This window comes from Myotis daubentonii, chromosome 2, assembly GCF_963259705.1.
Source record: "Myotis daubentonii chromosome 2, mMyoDau2.1, whole genome shotgun sequence".
Classification (NCBI taxonomy): Eukaryota; Metazoa; Chordata; class Mammalia; order Chiroptera; family Vespertilionidae; genus Myotis; species Myotis daubentonii.
Genome location: NC_081841.1, coordinates 133758581 through 133781530, shown reverse-complemented (window position 1 = coordinate 133781530; position 22950 = coordinate 133758581). Strand labels below are relative to the sequence as shown.

The following is a 22950-nucleotide window of genomic DNA, read 5'->3' as shown; positions in this document are numbered from 1 at the left end:
GTCCGAGGGCGGAGGGCCGGGCGGGCCGGGCCGGGCTGGGCCGGTGAGCTGCGCGGGGCGCGGGGCCGAGGGAGCCGGGCTCCCCCTGCTTCTCGGGCTGCGCCCCTTGCTTGTCTGGCCGCAGCTTCTTTGTAAGAAAGTGCGTGTGCAGGAAGCCGTGCCTGACGCGGGGCGGGGGGCCTGGGGGGCCTGGAGAGAGAAGGATGGAAGAACTGTGCGAGCTCGCGGCCGTCGGTGCAGTCGCGGGGCGGGGACCGGGTTCCTGCGACCCGGAGGCCAGCGGCGACCAGCAAAGCCTCACAAACAACTCCGGAGTTTGGCACTTCCTCCCGGTGTGAGTGATGTGCCTAAAATGGCTGACATCACAGCCAGCCCAAAGCCCTGCTGCTTCCTACTTTCGCTTGGAGGCTGAACAGCACTTGGACTAAGTCCGCCCACTGTAAGCCTCGTCATTTAAAAAGCATTTTCTTCTTTACCTCCTTTCCCCACGGCCCTTCGCTGTTGGCAGGTGAACTCCAGGATGGGGTCGGGAGAGGGAGCGAGGGGGGCGGGCGCGGGGGGACGGCCAGGTGAAGGTGCGCAGGGCAGCTTCTGGCTGCAGGTTTTATAACTAAAATATTGCAGCTAAAGATCAGTAATTACTATGTAGATGTGAGTGTAAAACCGACAGTTGGCTTTTATAGGACCCTTTAGGCTAAGTGAAACTAAATGTAGCAAACTTGTCCTACGTCCCTTATAAAATGTTCCTTTAATTTTACAAAACCCCTCTTTTAGTTCTAAGTAAAACCAGGAGTGAAATCATAATTGTGCTCATCTTCGTTTGCATTTTTCAAGACTTACTATCACTAGGTTAAACTAAGTTTTAACTTTTAAAAAAAACTCAGTTTGTGTGCAGGCATGCGTCATACGCATTATTTTTTATATACCCTACTGAAAATTGTTACTGAAAATTAGGCCACTAATATACTATAAAAATGTTTGAGAATTTAATGTTAATCCGGATGTAGGAATGTTAGCCTGTACTTATTTTTGGAAATGTTCTAGTTAAAAACACAAAGGTCAGGGTTGATTTTAAATGTCTGCCTTGCCTTGGAATAGGAACAGTGAACTTATTCCCGAAGGATTAAGTTTGGATATTGTATTGTTTTTCTGAATCCATTGCAAACAGGCTTGGTCTTACAAGAAAATGTTTGGAATGCACAGACCATGATTCCAGTAGCAAATTACCTTAGCTCTATATTTAAGTAACATTCAGTGTACCTGAAATAGATTGATAATCAAATGCCCAGTCACAGCAGTCTCAAATACATATATATATGTATATAGATAGGTTTTAATCCTATTATATGTCTTTTTAAATGGTATAAACAAGTATGATTCCTCCCATTACAAAGGGGGGAGGGGAGCATCAGATGATGTCACTTCAGACAGCTTTGCTCTGTTCCCCCGAAGTGAAGATTTGAAGCTGCACAGAAATCAGAACAAATTTGCTGGGCAGCTTTAAATCCAACTTTTGACATTTACTGCCATTTCTGAAATGTTGACCCTGTTTTTAGATCCTCAGGATTTCTAACTATTTCACCATATTCACATTTTTTTGGTTAGAGCAGCTATAAAAAAGTAACCATTCATAGCTCTGTGCTTTGTTTTCCATTTCTATTTCCTCAGATCCCCATATCCAAAGAAAAAATACTGGAACTAAGCTGTGAGGGCTAGAGTCTTCCTTTGTGACCGCACAGCAGTTATGGATGAATGGACAGATACAAAATGACTAATTCTTTTTCTGGCTATAAGCTCAAAGATTTCTTCAGCAAGTGATAAAATACTGCTGTACATGAAAAATAGAATCCTTACAATCAGCTAGTCACTTAATGATAAATGGAAAGCGTATTTTATAACACACATTTGTGAAAGAGCTCTCTCTTCATCTTAGAGCTTGGGCAGTGATTACATAATGTTCTCTGGCTCCTTGGGGTGACTATACAGTAACCACCTAGTTTGACTGCCTGGATTCTGCACAGAATCACCCTTCTGGAGGCTTTCCTTTTGTTGAGAGGATCAAGTAAAGCTAGTTATGGACCAGAACTCCTGAACAAGACTTGGTAATACCTTTAACCCTCCTAGAACACAGTATCCTAAAAAACAGCGTTTCTCAAAATGTACTCTTTTTTTTTATTATTAAATATTTTTATTGATTTCAGAGAGGAAGGGGGGAGGGAGAGAGAGAGAGAGAAACATCCATGAGTAGAGAGAATTCATGGATCGGCTGCCTCCTGCACGTCCCCTACTGGGGATCGAGCCCGCAACCCGGGCATGTGCCCTTGACCGGAATCGAACCCAGGCCCTTTCGGTCTGAAGGCCGATGCTCTATCCACTGAGCCACACCGGCTGAGGCTCAAAATGTACTCTTAAGGGGCACTTGCTCTCATATCATCGGGGACTCTGATTTGAAAATACAGATTCTACTACCTTATGCTTCAAGAATTCCATCACTCCGGTCAGCTGGCTTATGTAATACGCATTCCAGTACTTTTACACTGCTCTTATCTTTTGCTGTTTCTTTAGCTCTTTTCTCACTTTAGGATGAGAACCCACTGGAAGCAGTTTTATTGCCCCATTTTTCAATCTTGTCTTTTCAGTAACTGTTAATTCCAATAGCCATATCTGTTGATTTTTTTTTTTTATCTCAACAAGCTGTGCTATTTTTTATTCTTTTCCTACATTTCCCTTTAACTATTTTCACCTTCCTCCACCTGTCCCAATTAGCACAAAACTCTTCGATGTGTAAAAACAGCTAAAAGTACTACCTATGTTTTGTATACCAGGTGAATTTGAAATTAATGCATGTTTTATGTTACAGGCAAAAATTATGTTTGTGTCTGTAACTTTGAACTTTGCAAAATCGTTTGTTATAGATGTGCAAATGTCAAAGAAGATACTTGATGTACTGAGTCAGATATCTCAGTTAAGTCGTTACTTAACTGTTTGGACTTGGGTTTAAGATTTTAGTAAGATAACATGGTAGGACCAAATGGTTCGTAAGGACTCTTCCAGTTTTAAAATTCTATGCAGAGGCTAGGACTATATAATTATATTTGGCAGAAATTAAATTGTTTTCATTGTGGAAAATAACTACCTCCTCACCCTAACCAGACTGTTATCCTTCCTGTATTTTGCATGTTACGTTCCTTCCTCATCTTAAGTAGCAATAGGTCAAAGAGAAAGGAGATGAATAGAGAGAGGTATTATGTAATAAATCAAATATTCATTTTGGGTTATGTCGGTGTAGAACGCGTGGGGGACATTTTTTCTGCCAAGGGCAATTTGGATATTTATAATATCATTCACAGGCCATACAAAATTATCAACTTAAAAACTGGCCTGCTATATTTGGGCAAACATTTAATTAGCTCACCCCTAGTGCCTTGGCAAGGCCAGACCAAATGATTTCACAGGCCTTATATGTCCCAATGGGCCCGGACATCCCCACTCTGGCTGTAGAGCAATAGTTGTCAACAACTCATTTTGTTGTAATGCATAATTATGAAATACCTTTCTCAGTGTCCAACCTGGTAAAGGCTAACGTTTGCTTCAAAGATATTCCATACGGCATGCATTTTGCTGATAAATCATATTACCTCTTCTCGTACATTGGAGTTGTAGACATTCTTAAAAGGGAGATTTTTTTTTTTAATCCTCACCAGAGGATATGTTTCCATTGATTTTTTAGAGAGAGTGGAAGAGAGAGAAATAAAGATCGATGTGAGAAACACATCAATTGGTTGCCTCCTGCACGAGCCCCAAACAGGGCTCAGGCTGGGGAGGAGCCTGTAATCTGGGTACGTGCCCTTGACCAGAATTGAACCCAGGACCTTTGGTCCAGAGGCCTATGCTCTATCCACTGGGCCAAACTGCCTAGGGCAAATGGGAGATGTTCATCAAATTAAAGTGTTTATGTGGGTGAGAAGATGGGGCAGGATGGAAGCTTGAGAAAAAGTGAAATACTAACCCAGTAAGGTCTAAGTTACCAATCAGAAAATGGCTATTTGGGCCCTTATTCTTGGCACTTACTGGCATTTCCTATTTGCATTAAACCGGGCTAGAGGGTTTTATAATTTAGCTTTTTTGGTGGTGGTCTTTGTTTTTCTGATTTTTTTTTTTTTTTTGGTGGTTGGGAGCAGAGGAAAGAAGGAACAAAATATGTGATGACATTTACTGAAATGTGTTGATCTTCACAGAGGGGATTGGGAGCTTGGTTCTCCTTGACAAGTGCATATCATTACCTAGTGTTTGTAAACATCAGTCTGTAAAAGCTTTGCAGGCATTACATTTGGTTCTCCATGAGGGTATTGATATGTGAAGAGAAGGTTTAGTATTGGGAGATAAATTATTTGCTCTGTACATGCCAAGTGACTTGGCAAGACCTCCTGTGTACACATGCCCCATTGGATACTGCTGCTGCAGAGTGTGGACCAGGTTGCATATTATACAGTTGGAGGACAAGTTATCTGCTTGGGGTATTCCCAGTGTCATCTTAAACATATTTTCTCCTGACTAGACAAGCAGGTATACTATCCTTGGCAAAATCATACACTTTTAAGACATTGTGGAATTCAACTCTCATGTAAGAAAGAGGTTTAAGTGTGTAGAAGTATTTTTGAATAGAAATATCTCTTGGAACACACAGTTATAAGCCTTTTTAAGTTGATTTAGAATTTAACTTAAGAGGTTTTCTTTATGTATTGCTGAAGTTTGACTTGCTTTTAATGTACATTGAAAATGTTATAAGTAGTAATTGTGGGACATTTTCTTTTAGTGCTATCGAATCGTAACTTAAATAACTGAGGTGTCTATTTGAAAGGCATGCTGTTTTTTCAACAGGAAATATTTTCTGAATTCACATTATAACTAATGGTACTTGGACTGCTTTGTCTATCTTTGTTATCAGTAGAGGATGATCCAGGAAAAATTTCTCCTCCGATACATTGATGAATTTATTCTCTTAAACTTGTTGGCACTTTTTATTAGTGCTCAGACTGAAGAAGTTAAGGACTTTGCCCTCGAAGATATTCTTCAGGCCATAACTGCTGTCTGTTAAATAAAGGATTTGACAATTTTGAATTTCTGAATGAGGTTGTTGTTTATACGTTGTAGAAAATAGTAATACTGCAGCTATATTTTCAAGAAGCTTATATTATGTGTGAAGAGTTATTTTCTTGGCTCTGTTTTGTTCTTTGTACAAAGCTTAACAGTGAGAATCACAGGGTAGACTGCTGAAAGTTGAAAATTGGAAATTATATTAGAGATATGACCCTAAGAAAAATCATTGAAAAAATATGAAATTGTGATTATCCTCTTTAATCAGTATTTATGATACATATTCTTAACTGCTTTTAGGAAAACTACAATAAAATTGTACTTTCTAACAATTGCATGAATAAAATTATTTTAAACAATTGAAGACTTTTTGTGCTCTTAAATTGAGTAGAGGTAAAAATAACTTTTAGGGAGCATTTCTATATTCTACCATTTGGGAGGAAATCAAGAATATTCTTAAGCAGAAGAATTTCAGTCTTGAGTTACAGAAATAAGGAAATTACTCTTTATGATAGAGGGATTTCTAATTTTTCATTTATTTCTTTTTTTACTTTAATGCTGATAAGTTTCCAGCAGTAATTTTATGACTTAGAGCTAATGAAAATATATCAAGAAAAATTAATGTTGAAGTTAAAACACTAACATTTTGAAGTTAAATATCTTGGAAACTTGTTTGGGAAATTAATACTAAGTATGGTGTTATATATTTAATACTTTGAGGTTTTGAATATTTGCATAAGCCTTTTTGGCATAGTTTTGATGGATTTTTGTATTTCTGAATGTTTAACTTTTAATGCCAAAATCATTTTAAGAAACTTAAGTCTATGTTTTGCAGAATGAGTTAAAAATAGGTTAAATCTTGAATTTATTTTTTTCTTTAAATATGATTATAATGTTTAAAATTATCTATACTAATAAAAGGGTAATATGCTAATTAGACTGGGTTGACTGGACATCTTCTGGTTGTCCGGTCCTCCTTCCAGACAAAACCATGGTGGTGGGGCCGAGGCAGAGGCGGTTAGGGGCATTCAGGCCAGCAGGGGAGCAGTTAGGGATGATCAGGCTAGCAGTTGAGGGCGGTGAGGGGCGATCAGGCAGGGAGGCAGAGGTGGTTAGGGGTGATCAGACAGGCAGGCAGGTGAGTGGTTAGGAGCCAGTGGTCCCAGATTTCAAGAGGGATGTCCGACTGGCGGTTTAGGCCCCACAGGGATTGGGCCTAAACCAGCAGTCAGACATCCCCCAAGGGGTCCTGGATTGGAGAGGGTGCAGGCCAGGCTGAGGGGACCCCCTCCACCCCTCCTTCCATGAATTTTGTGCTCTGGGCCTTTAGTTTAATATAAGAGCCAAAAATGTGACATCCAAAAGAAGACCCATCTTTATGCTGGGAAAAATGATTTTAAGAGCTAGTTGATTTAAGATCTGCATTTCATAACATTTTGTTAGCCAACCCTTTTCTAGTATTTCTGTTCTGCTGTATATACTATTCCATCAGATTTTGTAGGAAAAAAATCATTTTTTTTTGCTTTCATTTTAATGCTAGAAAAAATTTTCCCAGGCCCATCAGTTTCAGATAGTGTAATGCTAGTCATATTAAGCAAAAAGGGCAAACTCCATGCCTCCTGGGTCCAAGAAAATGAATTAGCGAAGCTGGGTGTTTTGCATATTAAACAAGTTAGAACATTGTTCATTTTTAATATGGATTCAGTGTTGCTCAGCCCTCTAATTTTTAAGCACTAGAATCAGGGTTTTTATTTGAAATATTATTGTTAAATATTAACTAATTCATACAAGCATTTTAGGCAAAAAGACACTAGAGGCCTGACATGGACAGCTGTTTTAGTTTCCTTTGTAGTGAAGAGCCGTGCTGGTAAATTATGGTCCATGGGCCCAAAGATAGTCTGCTGCTACCAATTTTTATATGGCACATGAGCTAAGAATGATTTTTACATTTTTAAATGGTTGGGGGAAGAATCAAAAGAATATTTTTTTCCTTTTTGCCCCAGTCCCCTCAAGCAGAAGAGAGGTACAGTTCAGGACAATATTGTCAAGACTTTATGATTAAGAGTATAAATCCTGCCTTTACCACTGTGATACTTTGGTAAATTATTTCAACCCTGTCTCAGTTTCTCCATCAGCAAAATAGGGAATATGATCATCTAAAAGCTTATCACAATGCTGTAACAGAGTAAGACTCCATAAATACTAGCCGCTATTATTGTTATTACTACTGTTAGAGTTATTACAACTCTAACTTTGTTACAGGGTTTTCCATTCACACAGTTTCATGATGCGAGACAAATGTAGTATCTATCCAGTTTTCCTTTTTGCTTTTGATTCAGCTTTGCAGATATCACTGGTTTTAAGTAAGCTTACCTTAAATATTTTTAGAAGTAACAGACTTCAAGAAATAAATTAAGCAAAGCAGTTATTAATTTTTTGCTTTTATAGATTAATGCCTCAAACCTAAAGCCATTTACAGATACTGTTAGGTCCTACAGGCAAATGATAATACTGTAACCTGTATATTAATTTGGGCAAGTCAGAAATCCTCCCAAGCTTGTGTCCTCATTTGTAAAATACAGATGGTGGTACCAACTTTGCATAGTGTTGTGAAAACAACACTCTGTTGAAACTGTCAAGTGTTAGTGCTTTTGCCCATTTTATTCCCTTTATTCTTGCTTTGTAATATTACTCTCCCTCACATGTCAATTATATAACAACTAGAGGCCTGGTGCATGAAATTCGTGCACTGGACAGTGTGGGGATGGGGAGGGCGTCCCTCAGCCCAGCCTGTGCCCTCTTGCAATCCGGGAGCCCTCGGGGGATGTCTGACTGACGGCTTAGGCCAAGTGGGCCTAAACCATCAGTCGGCCATCTTTAGTACTGCTGTGGAGGTGGGAGAGGCTCCAGCCACAGCCTCTGCGCTCGCCAGCTGTGAGCCTGGCTTCTGGCTGAGCGGTGCTGCCCCTGTGGGAGTGCACTGACCACCAGGAGGCAGCTCCTACGTTGAGCGTCTGCCCCCTGGTGGTCAGTGTGATGACTGGTCATTCTGATGTTCAGTTGATTTGCATATTAGCCTTTTATTATATAGGATATTCTTGCTATTTCACACATAGGCCCCCACCAACTGGAGAGGATGCATTCCTACAACATAAAAACTGTTTAGCACAGTGAATTTCAACCAGTGTGTCATGAGAATTTTTAAAACATACAATACCTGACTATTTAGTCAGGGGAACTGACCCCTTTCACTTAGATTTTAAAAAAAAAAAATGACAGCCAATACAATAACAGTCTGGTGTGAATGACTCAAAATTGTATTTATTTTTGTCAGATTGGCAAAAAATATAATACATTTTTTGGTGTGCATAGAATTTTAGTAATTAGTTTATGTGTGCCATGAAATGAAAAAGGTTAAAAAATTGCTTTAGCATTCAGAAGCTAAGTAACATTGTTTTCTGTTTTTGTAGCATTCTTTACTTAGCTTAATAGAAGGCAGCTGGATTCACATATCAGCTTCTGCAGCCGGCCTGTTGTACTACCATCCACTTAGCTTTTGGAAACTCCACTGTACACTAGTCTGAGAATAATGAAGAAAACATTGTCTTGGTTTTATTATAAGAATAGTTCTAACAGGTGGGTCCTGTGAAAGGGTGTTCCTGGACCACATTTGGAGAGCTTCTCTAAATACTTGCATATACTGCTGTTTCATTGTTTGTGGGTTTTTTTCTATTTTTTTGTTTTTTGCAATCTGTATTGCGTACTGGCTTCCTAATAATAAAAAAAGTGAATATTTAGCTTTTTCTATATACTTTTATATATTGCGCATAATCTATTTTCCTGGTATAGTTATAGTAATTTCTGGTTAAATTTATATTCTTTGTTTTTATAATTGACATAAACATTATTCACATCTGAGTAGTATAGAATGACTTTATACTACCTTTCTCATACAAAACCTTTTTATTATTTGATAATTGCTCCTTAGACTGAGAGGGAGAATTGCTTATTTTTCTATGTACTTATTGCTGATTCATCTTCAGACTCTCTGACAGTAGTATAATTGCTTTTCTGTATATACACACTTATCAGGTAGCTTGATCATGTTTCCTGTTTTCTTGGTGATAGTCCACTTATTATTCTTCAGTGTTATCATCTAGACTGGTTACAATCCAACCATGTTGCTATGCAGATGTCCTGAGGGTAATTGCTATCCTAGATTTGAATGAACTTTGCCTCCATCCCATGTTGGATGATAGTTTTATGAATCTGAGATCAATATTTTTGAAACCATGCATGTCTGAGAATCTTGATCCTCACATTTAATTAATAAATCATCTGGGTATAAAATTCTAGGTTAGTAATTTTTCCCTCCAGCATTTTGTTATCTTCTGGTCTGATGCCATTCTGATTCCTGGTTCTTTGAACATGGCCAGTTTTGCTTTACTTTTTTCCTCTAGAAGCTTCAGATGTTTTTCCTTGTGCTTTCAACTTTCAAATTTTTATTGACATAGTTTGCTGTCATTCATTTTTATTCTCTGTATTAAGGTTTATTTTGTTTATTCTTTTTACTATTACTCTGTCCAGCTTTCGGGAAGACGTAAAGATAAACATTTAACTGGAAATCAATAGGACTTTGAATTTTGCTATCTTGATAGCTTTTTAAAGATTTATTAGACTATGTCTTAAACATTAAAAATGGACTTAATGATAATTAATAATAGATAATGGAAACCAGCTGCATTATTAGCACTAGTTTAAGGTCAGACAGGATTGCCTGGAGAGAGATATATAAGGCATTTTCTGGTTTTCCTCTTTAAAGCTCCAAAACTGTCTCCTTTAGAGCAACAACTCATCACCAACTTTGTGGTTTTGCCTTGTGGCTTTATCACTCTTAACTTTACTTAGGTTTCATTTTGTACTTAATATCTTTTTCATTTATTTTGACATGCTTATATAAGCTGTTGTGCCTGAATTATTTTTCTTTATTGTTTTTTGCTTCTGTGCATATGATTTTAATACTTTTTTATTACTATGCTTTGATGAACAGTAGATAAAAATCTGGCACAGCACTTATTATGTGTGTGGTTTAATTGAGGTAAACCCATTATGATGCAGAATTCTGTAGAAACTCAGGCTATGTTTTTGTTGTTGTTGTTGGATATGAGTATTATCCAGTTTTGACATCATGTCACTTTACCTATTACCAGAATTAATTTGCCTGAGTTGTTAGTCAGGTGGTTGACCTAATATCTTCATGCTTCCTCTTCCCTAAGATGCACATGGAGTCAGATGATATTTAGGCCTTATTAGTTCTGTGATAATACACAAATAATTTTACTTAACTTTTCTGGCTTTCATTATATTTATAAATATAATATAAAATGATGTATTGGACTAAAATGCCTTTTCATGGTCCTTCCACATGGAAGCTTTTCTTTCTGAGAACTAAACTGATCATATATTCAGAGACACCTATTGCATGGCCAGACCCTAGACTAGGAATTTTTAAGTTACTAAACGGCCCCAATGTTTGAGAAGCACTTAGTGTAGCTGAGATAGACTAACCAATTATGTAAACCAAATTAATCACAACCTACTTAAATGTCTGTATCTGCTTTCACAAGAAAACAACACCCTGGGATCCAAGAGCTAGAAGACTGGTGGAATGAGGGAATAAGATCAAATGACTACTGAGTATTTATTGTAGATGCATTTAATACTTAGGCATAGGGTTCAAAGCACTTTTAATTTTATTTTATGTGTTAATCCTCACACCAGGATATTTTTTCCCCCATTGATTTTTAGAGAGAGTAGAAGTAGCAAGGGAGGGAGGGAGAGAGAAACGGGAAGAGAAGAAGAGAAACAGAAAAGAAGAAACAATAATGTGAGAGAGACATATGGATTGGTTGCCCCTGCACACGCCCAGACCAGGGCTGGGGATCCAACCTGCAACCCAGATGCTTGCCCTTGACCAGGAATGGAACCCGCAGGGTGACACTCTAACCACTGAGCCAGGGCTCAAAGTACTTTTTACATTTCACTCTATAGAGACAAATATCCCCCATCTCAAGAACTGGATTTATTTTTCTAGTAGTCATGTATTAACTTTGAAATTTTTCAACTTGGTCGGAAGATATAAGTTTCCATTTAAATTATTTTATGCTTTTAATAGAATATACTAGGAATTTTCTTCTAAAAAATTCTGCATTTTAAATGGAATTATTCATATTTGAATATGAATGTGTAATTCTCTTGTTGAGTAACATTAAGATCCAAGGTTTAAACAAAAATGAGTCTAGAACAGGTTTGCTTTCCCCCCTCTAATCTTTACATTTAATGTTATAATGAATTATAGAACATACCTAAAATTCCTATCATACTTAAAATTTTCAGAAAGACAGTTGACATTCTTATTAGGAACAATATGAACTCATGATTAGGCAGTGGCAGAAGAAACCTATTTTGACCAATTTATTCCTGGTAAAGGCTACAATTCACCATAAGTAGCATATGTAATACCATTGTTTATAAATCTGCCTGTAAGTTCTGGTCTAGACTTTTCTTTTGACTACCCATTGCCTTTAAATCTCACCAATATGAATTTTATATATATATATATAAAAGAATAAAAGATTTTTAAGGTACATATTCATATATTAATATTCTGCTTTGTTCCTAATGATATAAAAGTGAGTGAGTTATGATCTAGCACTAAAAGCATTTACAGCCTGATTTTTTATTTCTGACCTATTTTCTAAACATAGACCTGTGCTGATTATATAGAATGAATGCCAATATGTGGTTCAGATTTTATAGATTTCTTAAAATAGTTAGATTGTGACACAATGGCTTTAAATTTTAATTTCTTTTTGTGCCTGTATTGCTGCTTGTATATTGTAGGATTTTTTAACAGTAAAGGATGTTCATTAATGAGAAATGGGTTTTGTAGACATTGTAATTTTAGATTAATTTCTCATTTTTAAATCTCCCCCTATTCCAAGTACAGAATAGTATAATAACTCTATTCATGTAATGATAATCACTTGAAAAACTGCTTTCTTTTGCTATGTCAGACACAGCATTTCCCATGTGGACTTTTGTCACCATAGCTGAGATTGTAGCAATCTTGTTTGACAAGTCAAATACTGATTTAAATGAATAAGAAAATGCAAACAAACCTTTGCGGTCTTTATAGCTTAAAAATAATAAATTGGAGCAATCTCTGACATAACTTTTGTGCGTCTAAGATTATAGTTAGGAGAGCATTTTGGAATTTTTAAAGTAGATTTTAAATGATAACCAAGGTTTTTGTTTGTTTATTTTAAAATTCTTACTGGAATGGAAAGGGATTTAATTTTGTTGTCCAGTAATGTAAGTCTTTTTGCAATTGGCCTTTTCAATTGTAGATTGCTTTTTTTTTTTTTTGTAGATTGCTTTTTATTTGCTTCAACCTTAGTAGATTTTTATTTCAGCTTATCTCAGCTAAATCAGCTGGTGAAGGAAATGACAGCTGTCATTTATTAAGCAGTTTGTATTTACTATGTACCCAATAATGATTTAAATGCTTCATATACTTTCTCATTTAATCCCCACAACAACCCTATCAGATAACGCACACTTATGATGAAGTAATTGAGATGGGAAAGTTAAAATACCACTTGTCCAGCTGTCTTTCATCCTCTAAAATTTTGACATTTCTTGTCTGATATCAATCTTATTTTTCTCTTCTTTTTCTTACAGATTTTTACCTTTTTCAGCTTCTTTAGTATCATTTAATTGGGTCTTAGGAAAAATAAAACACACACACAAAACCTGTCCTTGCTGCTCATAAGTTGAGAAAGGAAAGGAATTCGAGTTTACTGAAGTATTGAATACTGGAAAGTCTGGCCTTTTTAGGTATACAGTTCTGGTAATTTTGACAAGTGTAAACAGTCATATACAGAATATTTTCCTCAAATCCCCCCCCCCCCTAAAAAAAAATCCTTCATATCACTTTGTATTCATTCCTGTCTCTCACTCCAGTCCCAGTTTTCTGTTCCTAGAGTTTGCCTTTTCTAGAATGTCATATAGATGGTATTATAACCTATGTAGCCTTCCGTCATTCTCACTGTTTTATCTTTTCTAGAAACTGGGAGTTGTCTGGAACAGCTCTTTGATTCCTGTAGCCCTTGGACCAGAGTTTTCTTTGGGCTTATCCAATCCCTGCTCTCCTCTGCCACCATTTTTTTTTGTTTGCTGATGCCAACTGTTTGGATTTGTTCTTTGTAAAAGAATGCCTGTTCCGTTATTTAAAAAATTAAGGTGCTTTATTAACCATATTAATCTAGTCTCTAAAACCCAGAACTCAAAATCCTTTATATGGGGAACTGGTTTAGACTGGTTGTTTTATAAAATTGGGTTCTCGGAAGGGAGCATCCCTAGTCATAGCTAGAAATGAAGGTCAAGGTTCAAAACCCTGTGATGTAGAAAAGAACTTGGAATGTTTTGTGCCGGGAGCCGGTCCATGCTTGCTGTTTCAAGGGACCTGGCATATATGGCATACTGTTCTTAAAATGTTTGCTCACCTTCTTGGCACTATGTGTTTTAACCAAGGTCTCTGAGAAAGGTTGTTTCCCCAGGTAGGGATTTTTCCCTGAAGTCAGGGAGGGGATAAAACCCCTCAACTAAGTGCCAGGCGGGTAATTAATCACTTTAACTACAAACAATCATGCTTAAGCTGCATAATCTTTACTCCCTGGAATGGAGATAAGAAACGCCCTAACCTTTGTAATAGAGATTGATAGGATTGAATCAACTGGTATAAATACAGATGTAACAAGACAGAAAGAAGACAGAACTAAGAAGAGAGAACCTACAGACAGAACCTACACAGAACCTACAGACAGAAGAACTTCGCTGGAGAGAACATGGCAAACGATCCTGGACTGAACCTGACTACAGAAATTGGCAAGAGAACCTGACTAGAACCTGGTGACTGAACCTGGCTGGAGAGCCTAGCAACCTAGCGAGGGAACATGGCTACAGAACCTGGCTGGAGATCCGAAGCAGAACCTCTCTGGAGATCGAGACCAGAACTTGGCTGGAGATCCTGGCTAGGCTGCTGATCAACTGAACGCTGTCTCCGTGTCATTCCTTCTTTGCCGACTCCGTCCACACCTTTGGAGACCCCTGGACCTGCTGGGGTTGGACCCCGGCAGTTTTGTTTTCAACTAGGGACAAAAATGATGAGAAAGGAGTTGAGAAAACTAGACCATTAATCAGAAATCCAGTTTTAAAGATTTAAATCATCTGATTTTTCAAAATGTTGGCGACTAATTCTGTATTTTGGAAAACAGTACACAGGCCAAATGGCACATCCATGGGCAGCTGGCCTGTGCATCCCCATATTTATCTATATTACCACATGAAAGGGTTAAGGAGAATAAAACGGGAAAGAGAAAAACTTACTGTGCTTAGCAGATATCTTGCAGAAAGCTTGCAGCCTTGAGCACCGCATAGCCCAGAAAACCACTAGCTCTCTGACACTGGGAGGAACCAAGGACAACTGGACCCTTAGGTCAGCAGCGCAGCTTACAGCCAACAAAAATTAATAAAAACCTTTTCTCTCCCTGCTCTCTTTGCTGACTCCATTTTGTCAGACTCAGCCCACCTGCACACAGGTGCCTGGAATAAAATCTTTATATATATATATATATATATATATATATATATATATATGTTTCTTTATTGATTTCAGAGAGGAAAGAAGAGGGAGAGAGAGATAGAAACATCAATGATGAGAGAGAATCATTGATTGACCGCCTCCTGCATGCCCACCACTGGGGATCGAACCCAAAACCCAGGCATGTGCCCTTGGCCGGAATTGAACCTGGGACCCTTCAGTCCACAGGCTGATGCTCTATCCATTGAGCCAAACCAGCTAGGGCAATAAAATCTTTTTTGATACATTATGGCCTCATGTCATAGGTGCGTGACCCCGGCCCACTCTGAACCTTTCACCAAATATGTTTTCAAATGTGCATTTCTAAATAATTAAATCTAGTTCAGAAGGTTCAGTAGCTCATGTTACTCTGAGTTGAATAAATTATATTGGTTCTTTTCTATATTTCTGTCTCATTTTTATACCTGAAGTGTTTATGACGTCACTTTTTTTTAATGTAATATAATTTATAACCCTAAGAGATATTTTTTTTTCTTAGTACTTTGGTTCTTAAAGCATTGTTCATTTGCTATAATAATGCAAAATAGTATATCTGAGAGCTTTTGAAAACATGTTTTTTTCATTCTTCCTAAAAAGGAGGCTCAAATAGAAGTGCCTGGGTATGTAAATTGCTTTGTTAGTATGGGATCAGAATAAAAATTAGATGAAAACCCTTGCATTTTGTCTGAGTTAAGTTTATAACTGAAGCACATTTCTGAAGCTCCTTAGGGAAATGATTAAGGTGACCTAATTCTTAACTAATTGAAACACCAGAAGAGATTTTGTCCTTCATTTTGCTTAAGATGTAATTAAGCAATTTTACTTTATCATAAAGATTTATTTGAACTAGAAATTAGTACTGTGCAAGACTGAAAATGCTTTTGAATGCCGTGTCTTTCTATACCTGCTGTTGAGGAATGATTGTAGGCCAGCGTGTGCTTGGTGTCTTCAATTATAAACTGGGGTAAAAACTTGAGGTTTTAGAAAGATTAATGAAATGATAATTGTACAGCACCTGCGGGAGATCTCTTACCTCACATCAGCATAATTTAAGGTGAACCAGTTTTATTGCAGTACATAGGGAGGTTATGTTTCTGCAATTTGTTTTAAATTAGGCCAGGTAATGTTATATACCCCAGTGAAGAAGCTCCTGTTCACGAGTGATTTTCTTGTTGATATTTTGTTGTTCTTTAATTAAGAAGTAATCATAGCACTGGCCAGAGTGGCTAGAGCACCAGCCTGCGCACCTAAGGGTCTCAGGTTCAATTCTTGGTCAAGGGCACGTACCTGGGTTGTGCGTTCACTGCCTGCCCCTCACCAGGACATGTGTGGGAGGCCACCAGTTGATGTGTCTTCTCTCACATAGATTTCTTCTCCCTCCTTCCCACGGTCTCTGAAAAAGCAATGGGAAAAATATCCTCAGTTGAGGATTAATAAACAAAAAAAATTTTAAAATATAAGCATAAAAAAACAAAGAGAATCTAATATTTACTCTATGTATTACGCATATTACTTGGTTTGTGTTTTGTTTTGTCTTTTGTTCAGCATTATGTTTCTGAGATTTATCTCAAAATCAGCAATGCTAGTTGATTTCATTTTAACTATTATTATATGAACCTACAATACTTTATTCTCCACTTGATGGATATTTAGGTTATTTCCAATATTCTTATTGACAATTCTGCAGTAACCGTTATTGGAGTTATATCTTTATGTATGTGCACAAAAGGATATCTAAGGCTATAGTCCTAGGAATGGAATTGCTCGTCATAGGTATGTATCTTTAATTTTATTAGATGCCGCCAAGTTATTCCCCAAAGCAATTGTACTAACTCCTGTCAATTCTATGAAAGGTTTCAATTCTCATTGTTCCATACTTTCTCCAGCCTTTGGTGTTGTTAGATTTTTATTGCCTGATATGTAGGATTTCTGTTGATTTTTCCCTCATTCCCCATATTGAAATAAAATTTACATCCAATAAAATTGACCCATATTATATGTACAATTTAATTGAATTTGTGGTAACTGTATAAAGTCGTATTTCACCACAACATTCAAGATATGAAACATTTCCATTAGGCTAAAAGGTTTCCTCATGTCTTTTCAATCTTCCTTCACCAGCCCTTGGCCATGGCAACCACTAACTTGCTTTTTGTCACTATAGTTTTGCCTTTTCTGGAATTTCATAAATATGGAATCATGCAGTAAGTAGTCTTTTGCATTGGGCTTCTTTCACTTGCATGTTTTTGGTTCATTATAAATATACCACAATTTATCCATTCATCAGTGGATATTTGTGTTTCTATTTTGAGACAATTATGAATAATGACTCAGTTGATTTTTAATTACTGATCTACAGTCTTGCTGAACTTTTAATTGGTTTGAATAATTTGACTTTCGGATTTTCTACAGTTATATCATTTACACATGGCAGTTTTGTGTTCTCTTTCTTAATCTTTATATCCATTCGTGTTCTTGTCATTTGTGTACTAGCTAGGATCTCTAGTACAATGTTGAAAGGAAACAAAAAATCAATTTTAGTGGGCATTCCTCATATTTTTGTATTGAAAGGGTATGGTATAAGTCTGAAGTTTCACCATTAAGGGTGAGGTTTGATACAGGTTTCTTATGACTAGCTGTTTTTATGTTAAGGAATCTCACCTCTTTTTTGCAAAAAGATTTTATTACGAATGGGAATTGGAGTTTGACAATTGTATTTTCTACATATTTTGAGATGGTTGAGGGGTTTTTCTTCTTAAATTTTATATGTGACTTTTTTCTTTAAGCTTACTCTTTCAAGTGTTAAAATTTAATTATTTAAAATACACTTAATAAATTGCTAGTTTAAAACTTATCTATCTTGAATATTCTTTAATTCCTCTCCATGACACAGATTGTAATATGGCATGTCATTTATTTGTCATGCATAAGTTAACTTTGGCTGTAAATTGCTTAAGATATGAGCCATGTCTTAAGATATGAGTCAGGTCTTAATCACACTTGAATTTCCCAGAGGTTCTAGCACAGTACATTGCAAATAACAGGCCCTTAATAAATGTTGAACTGGGCTAAGTACTTAGGGCTGCTGTTCTTTGCTAAATAGCCACAAATTCGTATGTTGCACCACCCGTATCATTATCATGCTGGCTGCTAATGTAACTTACATGGGTTATTTAGGAAAAATTAAGCTTAAAGAAGATACAAATTTTATTCACCCATCAAATATTTGTTGAGAACCAACTAAATGCCAAGGTTGGCTATAAGCTAGCAGTACTGCCTAATGACAGGGATCCATACTGAGAAATATGTTAGGCGATTTTGTCATTGCGTGAACATTATAGAGTATACTTGCACAAACTTAGATGGTATAGCCTCCTGCATACATACCTACGTTATATGGTACAACCTGTGGCTCCTAGGCTACAAGCCTGTTACAACATGTACTGTACAAAACAGTAAGAGATTAAATCAAGCACAAGAGAAGATGATGCGATCAAGATGAGGTGGCAAGTGCTCGCTTCCGCGGCACATATACCAAAATTGGAACGATACAGAGAAGATTAGCGTGGCCCCTGCGCAAGGATGACACGCAAATTCGTGAAGCGTTCCGTATTTAAAAAAAAAAAAAGATGAGGTGGCAAGATGAGGTGGACAGGAGATATATGAGGCTGTTTCCATTGTAACATGGCATGGTGCTTTACAGCAAACTTTTTGTTTTTAAATAGATTTTTATTGATTCCAGAGAGGAATGAAGAGGGAGAGAGAGATAGAAACATCAATGATGGGAGAGAATCATTGACTGGCTGCCTCCTGCACACCCCCTACTGGGGATCGAACCTGGGACCCCTCAGTCCCCAGGCCAATGCTGTAGCTAGCCACTGAGCCGAACCGGTTAGGGCCAGCAAACCTTTTTTTGATAAGTGAAAAAAAGAGTACACTCTAAATAAGAGATTAAAAGTATACTCTAGTAAATGCATGAGTGTAGTGTATGGACTTTGGCTCCATAATTTGGCGATAATTTTCTGATTCATAAGCCGTGGTTCACAGTGTTGTGCTGAACAATGGTCTGTGGATAAGTATTTTATAAATTAAATTCTTTGAGAAACTTAAATTTTTTTTGTCTTACTGTCATAGTCTTAATGTTTTATTTGTTTTGCTTTTTTTTTTTTTTTTTTTTTAGCTTCAACAAAACATGTATTTCTCACAGTCTAGAAGCTGGGAAGCCCCAGATCAAGGTGTAGGCAGATTCAGTTCTTGTGGAAGCCTGCTTCCTGGTGTAGATGACTATTTTCTCTTTGTATCCTCACATGGTGTAGATGACTATTTTCTCTTTGTATCCTCACATGGTGCAAAGTAGAGACCTTAAGAAATTTTATTTTATTGATTTTAGAGATGGGGGTGGGGGAGAAACATTGATGTGAGAGAGAAACATCAATCAGTTGCCTCCCATATGCACCCCAACAGGGGATTGAACTCACAACATAGATATGTGCGCTGACCAGGAATCAAACCTGCAACCTTTTGGTGTCTGGGATGATGCTCCATCCAACTGAGCCACTCCAGATACCTCTCCTTTGGTCTGCCCCATTGACTTCTCCATTCTCATCTCTTGTACCCTTTCCCACCATATTGGGCACTCTAGCCATACCACATGAAGCCCTTGGAGATACACATTTTAGCTTGATGATTTTATTCATTTTTTTGCCCCTTAACTCTGTCTTCTGTGTGAGTAATGAATATTTGTTCTTCAATATTCCATTCCAGTAGGTTCTCCCTTGGGTAGTCTTCTTCAAACAATATCATCCCTTCTTCTGTGCTCTCTACATTCTTTATTAGAACCCATGCCATATTTATGTTCTCTTTGCATATTTATTTTCCAGACTGATTTTGTATGATCTCTTCTTGACAGAGGCTACCTAACCAATGCCTAGAACATAGTAGACCAGTGGTTTTCAACGTGGAGGCAATTTGATTTTTTAAGGGGGGCATTCGAGAATGAGTTAACAGTGAATTTTTTGCATTTCTTATGGTTCTAGGGGCCTCATATACTGTATATAGATATATATTGTGACATTTGTGCATTTCAGTTATCATGTGTTTTGAAACTTTGCTATTTTTCATATCGCTGCATATTATTATTAACAATTTCTTAGTGATTTCTTCCTCAGTACTTCAGCTGTTCTTTCGTTCTTTTATTTTTCTCTTTCATGGATGCCATGTTCTTTGGAAGTTTGTTTAGGCCAAGTTAATGGCCATTTAGGCTTCCTCCATGTGAATAGGAGTTCACTTTTTGAATAATAAGAATTATATGTCCGGGAGGCGGGGCTGGGGGGAGGCATCAGGAGATGCTTTAGGTGGGGCATGGCCAAAAAAGGTTGGGAACCACTGTAGTAGACATTCTTGAAATTATTGTTTACTGGCCAGTTAAAAATGATATACCAAAAGGCCTGGAAACTTGTCATTAATTGATAGCTAGGGCTTTATATTCTTTTACAAGTGTCAGCCCTTGCTCTTTGGCTATTCACTTATGTGCTACTAGAAAAGAGAGCCTGCCAAACAGTCGGTGTTGTACACACTTTTGACTGTCTCAACAGCTGGTACCAAATGTTTAGAAATGACTATTTCCACCCCTCCACTATGCCTCCATCTTAAAATTATGCTTGGAATGAATTCTTATCTCCTAAGGGCTCAAGAAAAACACTGTACTTTATCATTAATTTTCATTTTACCTTATAGCAGTGGTTCTCAACCTTCCTAATGCCGCGACCCTTTAATACAGTTCCTCATGTTGTGGTGACCCCCAACCATAAAATTATTTTCGTTGCTACTTCCTAACTGTAATTTTGCTACTGTTATGAATCGTAATGTAAATATCTGATATGCAGGATGTATTTAGGTGACTCCTGTGAAAGGGTCGTTTGACCCCCAAAGGGGTCGCGACCCACAGGTTGAGAACCGCTGCCTTATAGCTTCATGAAATTCTTAATAACTTTATTCACAGGTGTGGAATATCTTACATGACTTAATAAATTCTTCTAGTCTTATTCTCATTATGTACTACTCTCTTGCAGTGCACTTGTTATGTTAGTATACAGTACATTGACAAGCATACCTACTCTAGCACAGTTTGATGTTCTGACAGCTTGATGGTTAGACAATCACAACTTTGCCAAGTGTTCCCCCGATATTTCCAATACCCATCTGACACCATACATAGCTACCGCAATGTTATTGACTATATTATTTTTTTTGAACCACTAGTAATGTAATTCCAGCAGATAACTTCCTTTGTCTGCTGTTTGCATATGAAACTGGGTACAAGTACTATAAGAAATTAGCTATTACTCTGAAGTGACAGAGTAGAGGAACTGAGTTAGGAGGGCAAAAGGAGTATCTCAGGACTTTACCCCAGATGACATTCTAATTTTAAATTATTTCCTTGGGTTAATCAAAATAAAAATTCTAGTAATTGTATGCTAGTTGTATGTCTTTTGACTTTATAAGGGCTTGATTTTTTAATTGAATCTTTCCTAGAAAGGTCTTTTAAAAATTTCCTAGACCATTTTTCTGCTGCAAGTAATCTCTTATACTCTAGTTATAATATACAAGGCTCAGCACCATAATATTGCATGACAAAGTTGTGTTGTAACCTTTCCTGAATTTTTAAATGTTAGAAGACATTAATCACCAAATGTTGTGCATGGAAAATAGAAATTATGGAGTATGTTATTACTAGAGAGATATGGATAGCAGATGGGGTGTTGAGAGTTAGAAGACAGAACTTTCCCAAGGGACTGGTTTCATAGCTCCAGAGGCATTATGATGAGTTTTGGTGCCACTGCTTTGATCTTGATTAGAGACCTGACTCCTTGGTCTCTTAGTTTATAAAACAATAATCCTGAAGGTTTCTTTCAACCTGACCTTTCTGTGATTCTGATGGAGATATGATGTTGACCATCCATCTGTTTTCATATTTTAGGACCCAGATGAAGTGGTACCAGTTGGCCAGAGAAGAGCCTGGTGTTGGTGCATGTGCTTTGGACTAGCATTTATGCTTGCAGGTGTCATTCTAGGAGGGGCATACCTGTACAAATATTTTGCACTTCAAGTAAGTGGAAAAATAGTAAGACCATTTTTGCCTTTTCTTCAGTGTGTTAGAAAATTGATCCTAACTTGTTCTAAGCCAGCACTTTAGTCTGTGGCCCTTAGCCAGAGCGGTGGTCCTATTTTATAATTTGTTTTTTAAATAAAATTTTTAAAATAATAATGGTGAACAAAAAAACCTAGGGACAGAATAGCAAGCAAACTTACAATTTTTTTTTACAAAAAAAATTTATAATTTTTTAAAAATATATTTTATTGATTTTTTTTTACAGAGAGGAAGGGAGAGGGATAGAGTTAGAAACATCGACGAGAGAGAAACACCGATCAGCTGCCTCCTGCACACCTACTGGGGATGTGCCCGCAACCAAGGTACATGCCCTTGACCAGAATTGAACCTGGGACCTTTCAGTCCGCAGGCCGATGCTCTATCCGCTGAGCCAAACCGGTTTGGGCAAAAGTTGTGTTTGAGTCTCCTAAACCTCTTTGCCCAGCCTTTAGACAGTCTTTTAGACACACAGAATATACTGGAGTACTTCTCTCTGCCTCTTTCTCAGTCATTACTTTCTCTAGAGCAGTGGTTCTCAACCTTGGCTGCACATTAGAATCACCTGGGAATCTTTTTAAAAGATTCTCATTGAGGCCCAGAAATCAGGATTTTAAAAAGATTCCTAGGTGATTCTAATGTGCAGCCAAAGTTGAGAACCACTGCTCTAGAGAATTGTGTGACTTCAGCAATAATGTTGAAGTAACTTAAGATGGAAGTTATTTAAAACTTAAGTATTTAATAGTAATCCTAGTGGGTTAAGACAGATTTTTCTTCTGATTATAATTATCCCCTCTGTTTTGTGGTATATTTTTCTGGGTGATAATTCAGTAGGTTTATTGGTTTTTTTCTTAATGTAATCTTGGAAAATGAGCTTTTTATGACTACCTCAAATGTTTTTTAATATTTTTAAAATTTAGGGAGAGTGTTGACAAATAGATTTTATTAGTCTGCAAGAAGATGTATAAATTTCATGCTCCTTTTCTATATTTTTCAAGATGAT

At 37.2% G+C, this 22950-nt stretch overlaps 1 protein-coding gene, 1 long non-coding RNA gene and 1 other non-coding gene across 4 annotated transcripts in view; all 3 read left to right on the top strand.

Annotated features, from left to right (window-relative positions):
- ITM2B (integral membrane protein 2B) overlaps positions 1 to 22950 on the top strand; it is a 28238-nt gene that overhangs the window by 242 nt on the left and 5046 nt on the right. The window contains exon 2 of the mRNA XM_059684632.1: positions 21780 to 21908. Coding sequence (XP_059540615.1) covers positions 21780 to 21908 — 129 coding nt within the window. The remainder of the gene's footprint in view (positions 1 to 21779; positions 21909 to 22950) is intronic.
- Positions 7 to 13065, top strand: LOC132228357 (uncharacterized). Of its 2 annotated transcripts, XR_009451335.1 has the most exons (3): positions 7 to 439; positions 1669 to 2511; positions 4817 to 13065. It is a non-coding gene; the product is annotated as an uncharacterized LOC132228357 (long non-coding RNA). The 2 variants fall into 2 exon arrangements; XR_009451336.1 differs by lacking the exon at positions 1669 to 2511.
- On the top strand, positions 18311 to 18417 carry LOC132228868 (U6 spliceosomal RNA). Its single transcript, XR_009451478.1, has one exon. It is a non-coding gene; the product is annotated as a U6 spliceosomal RNA (small nuclear RNA).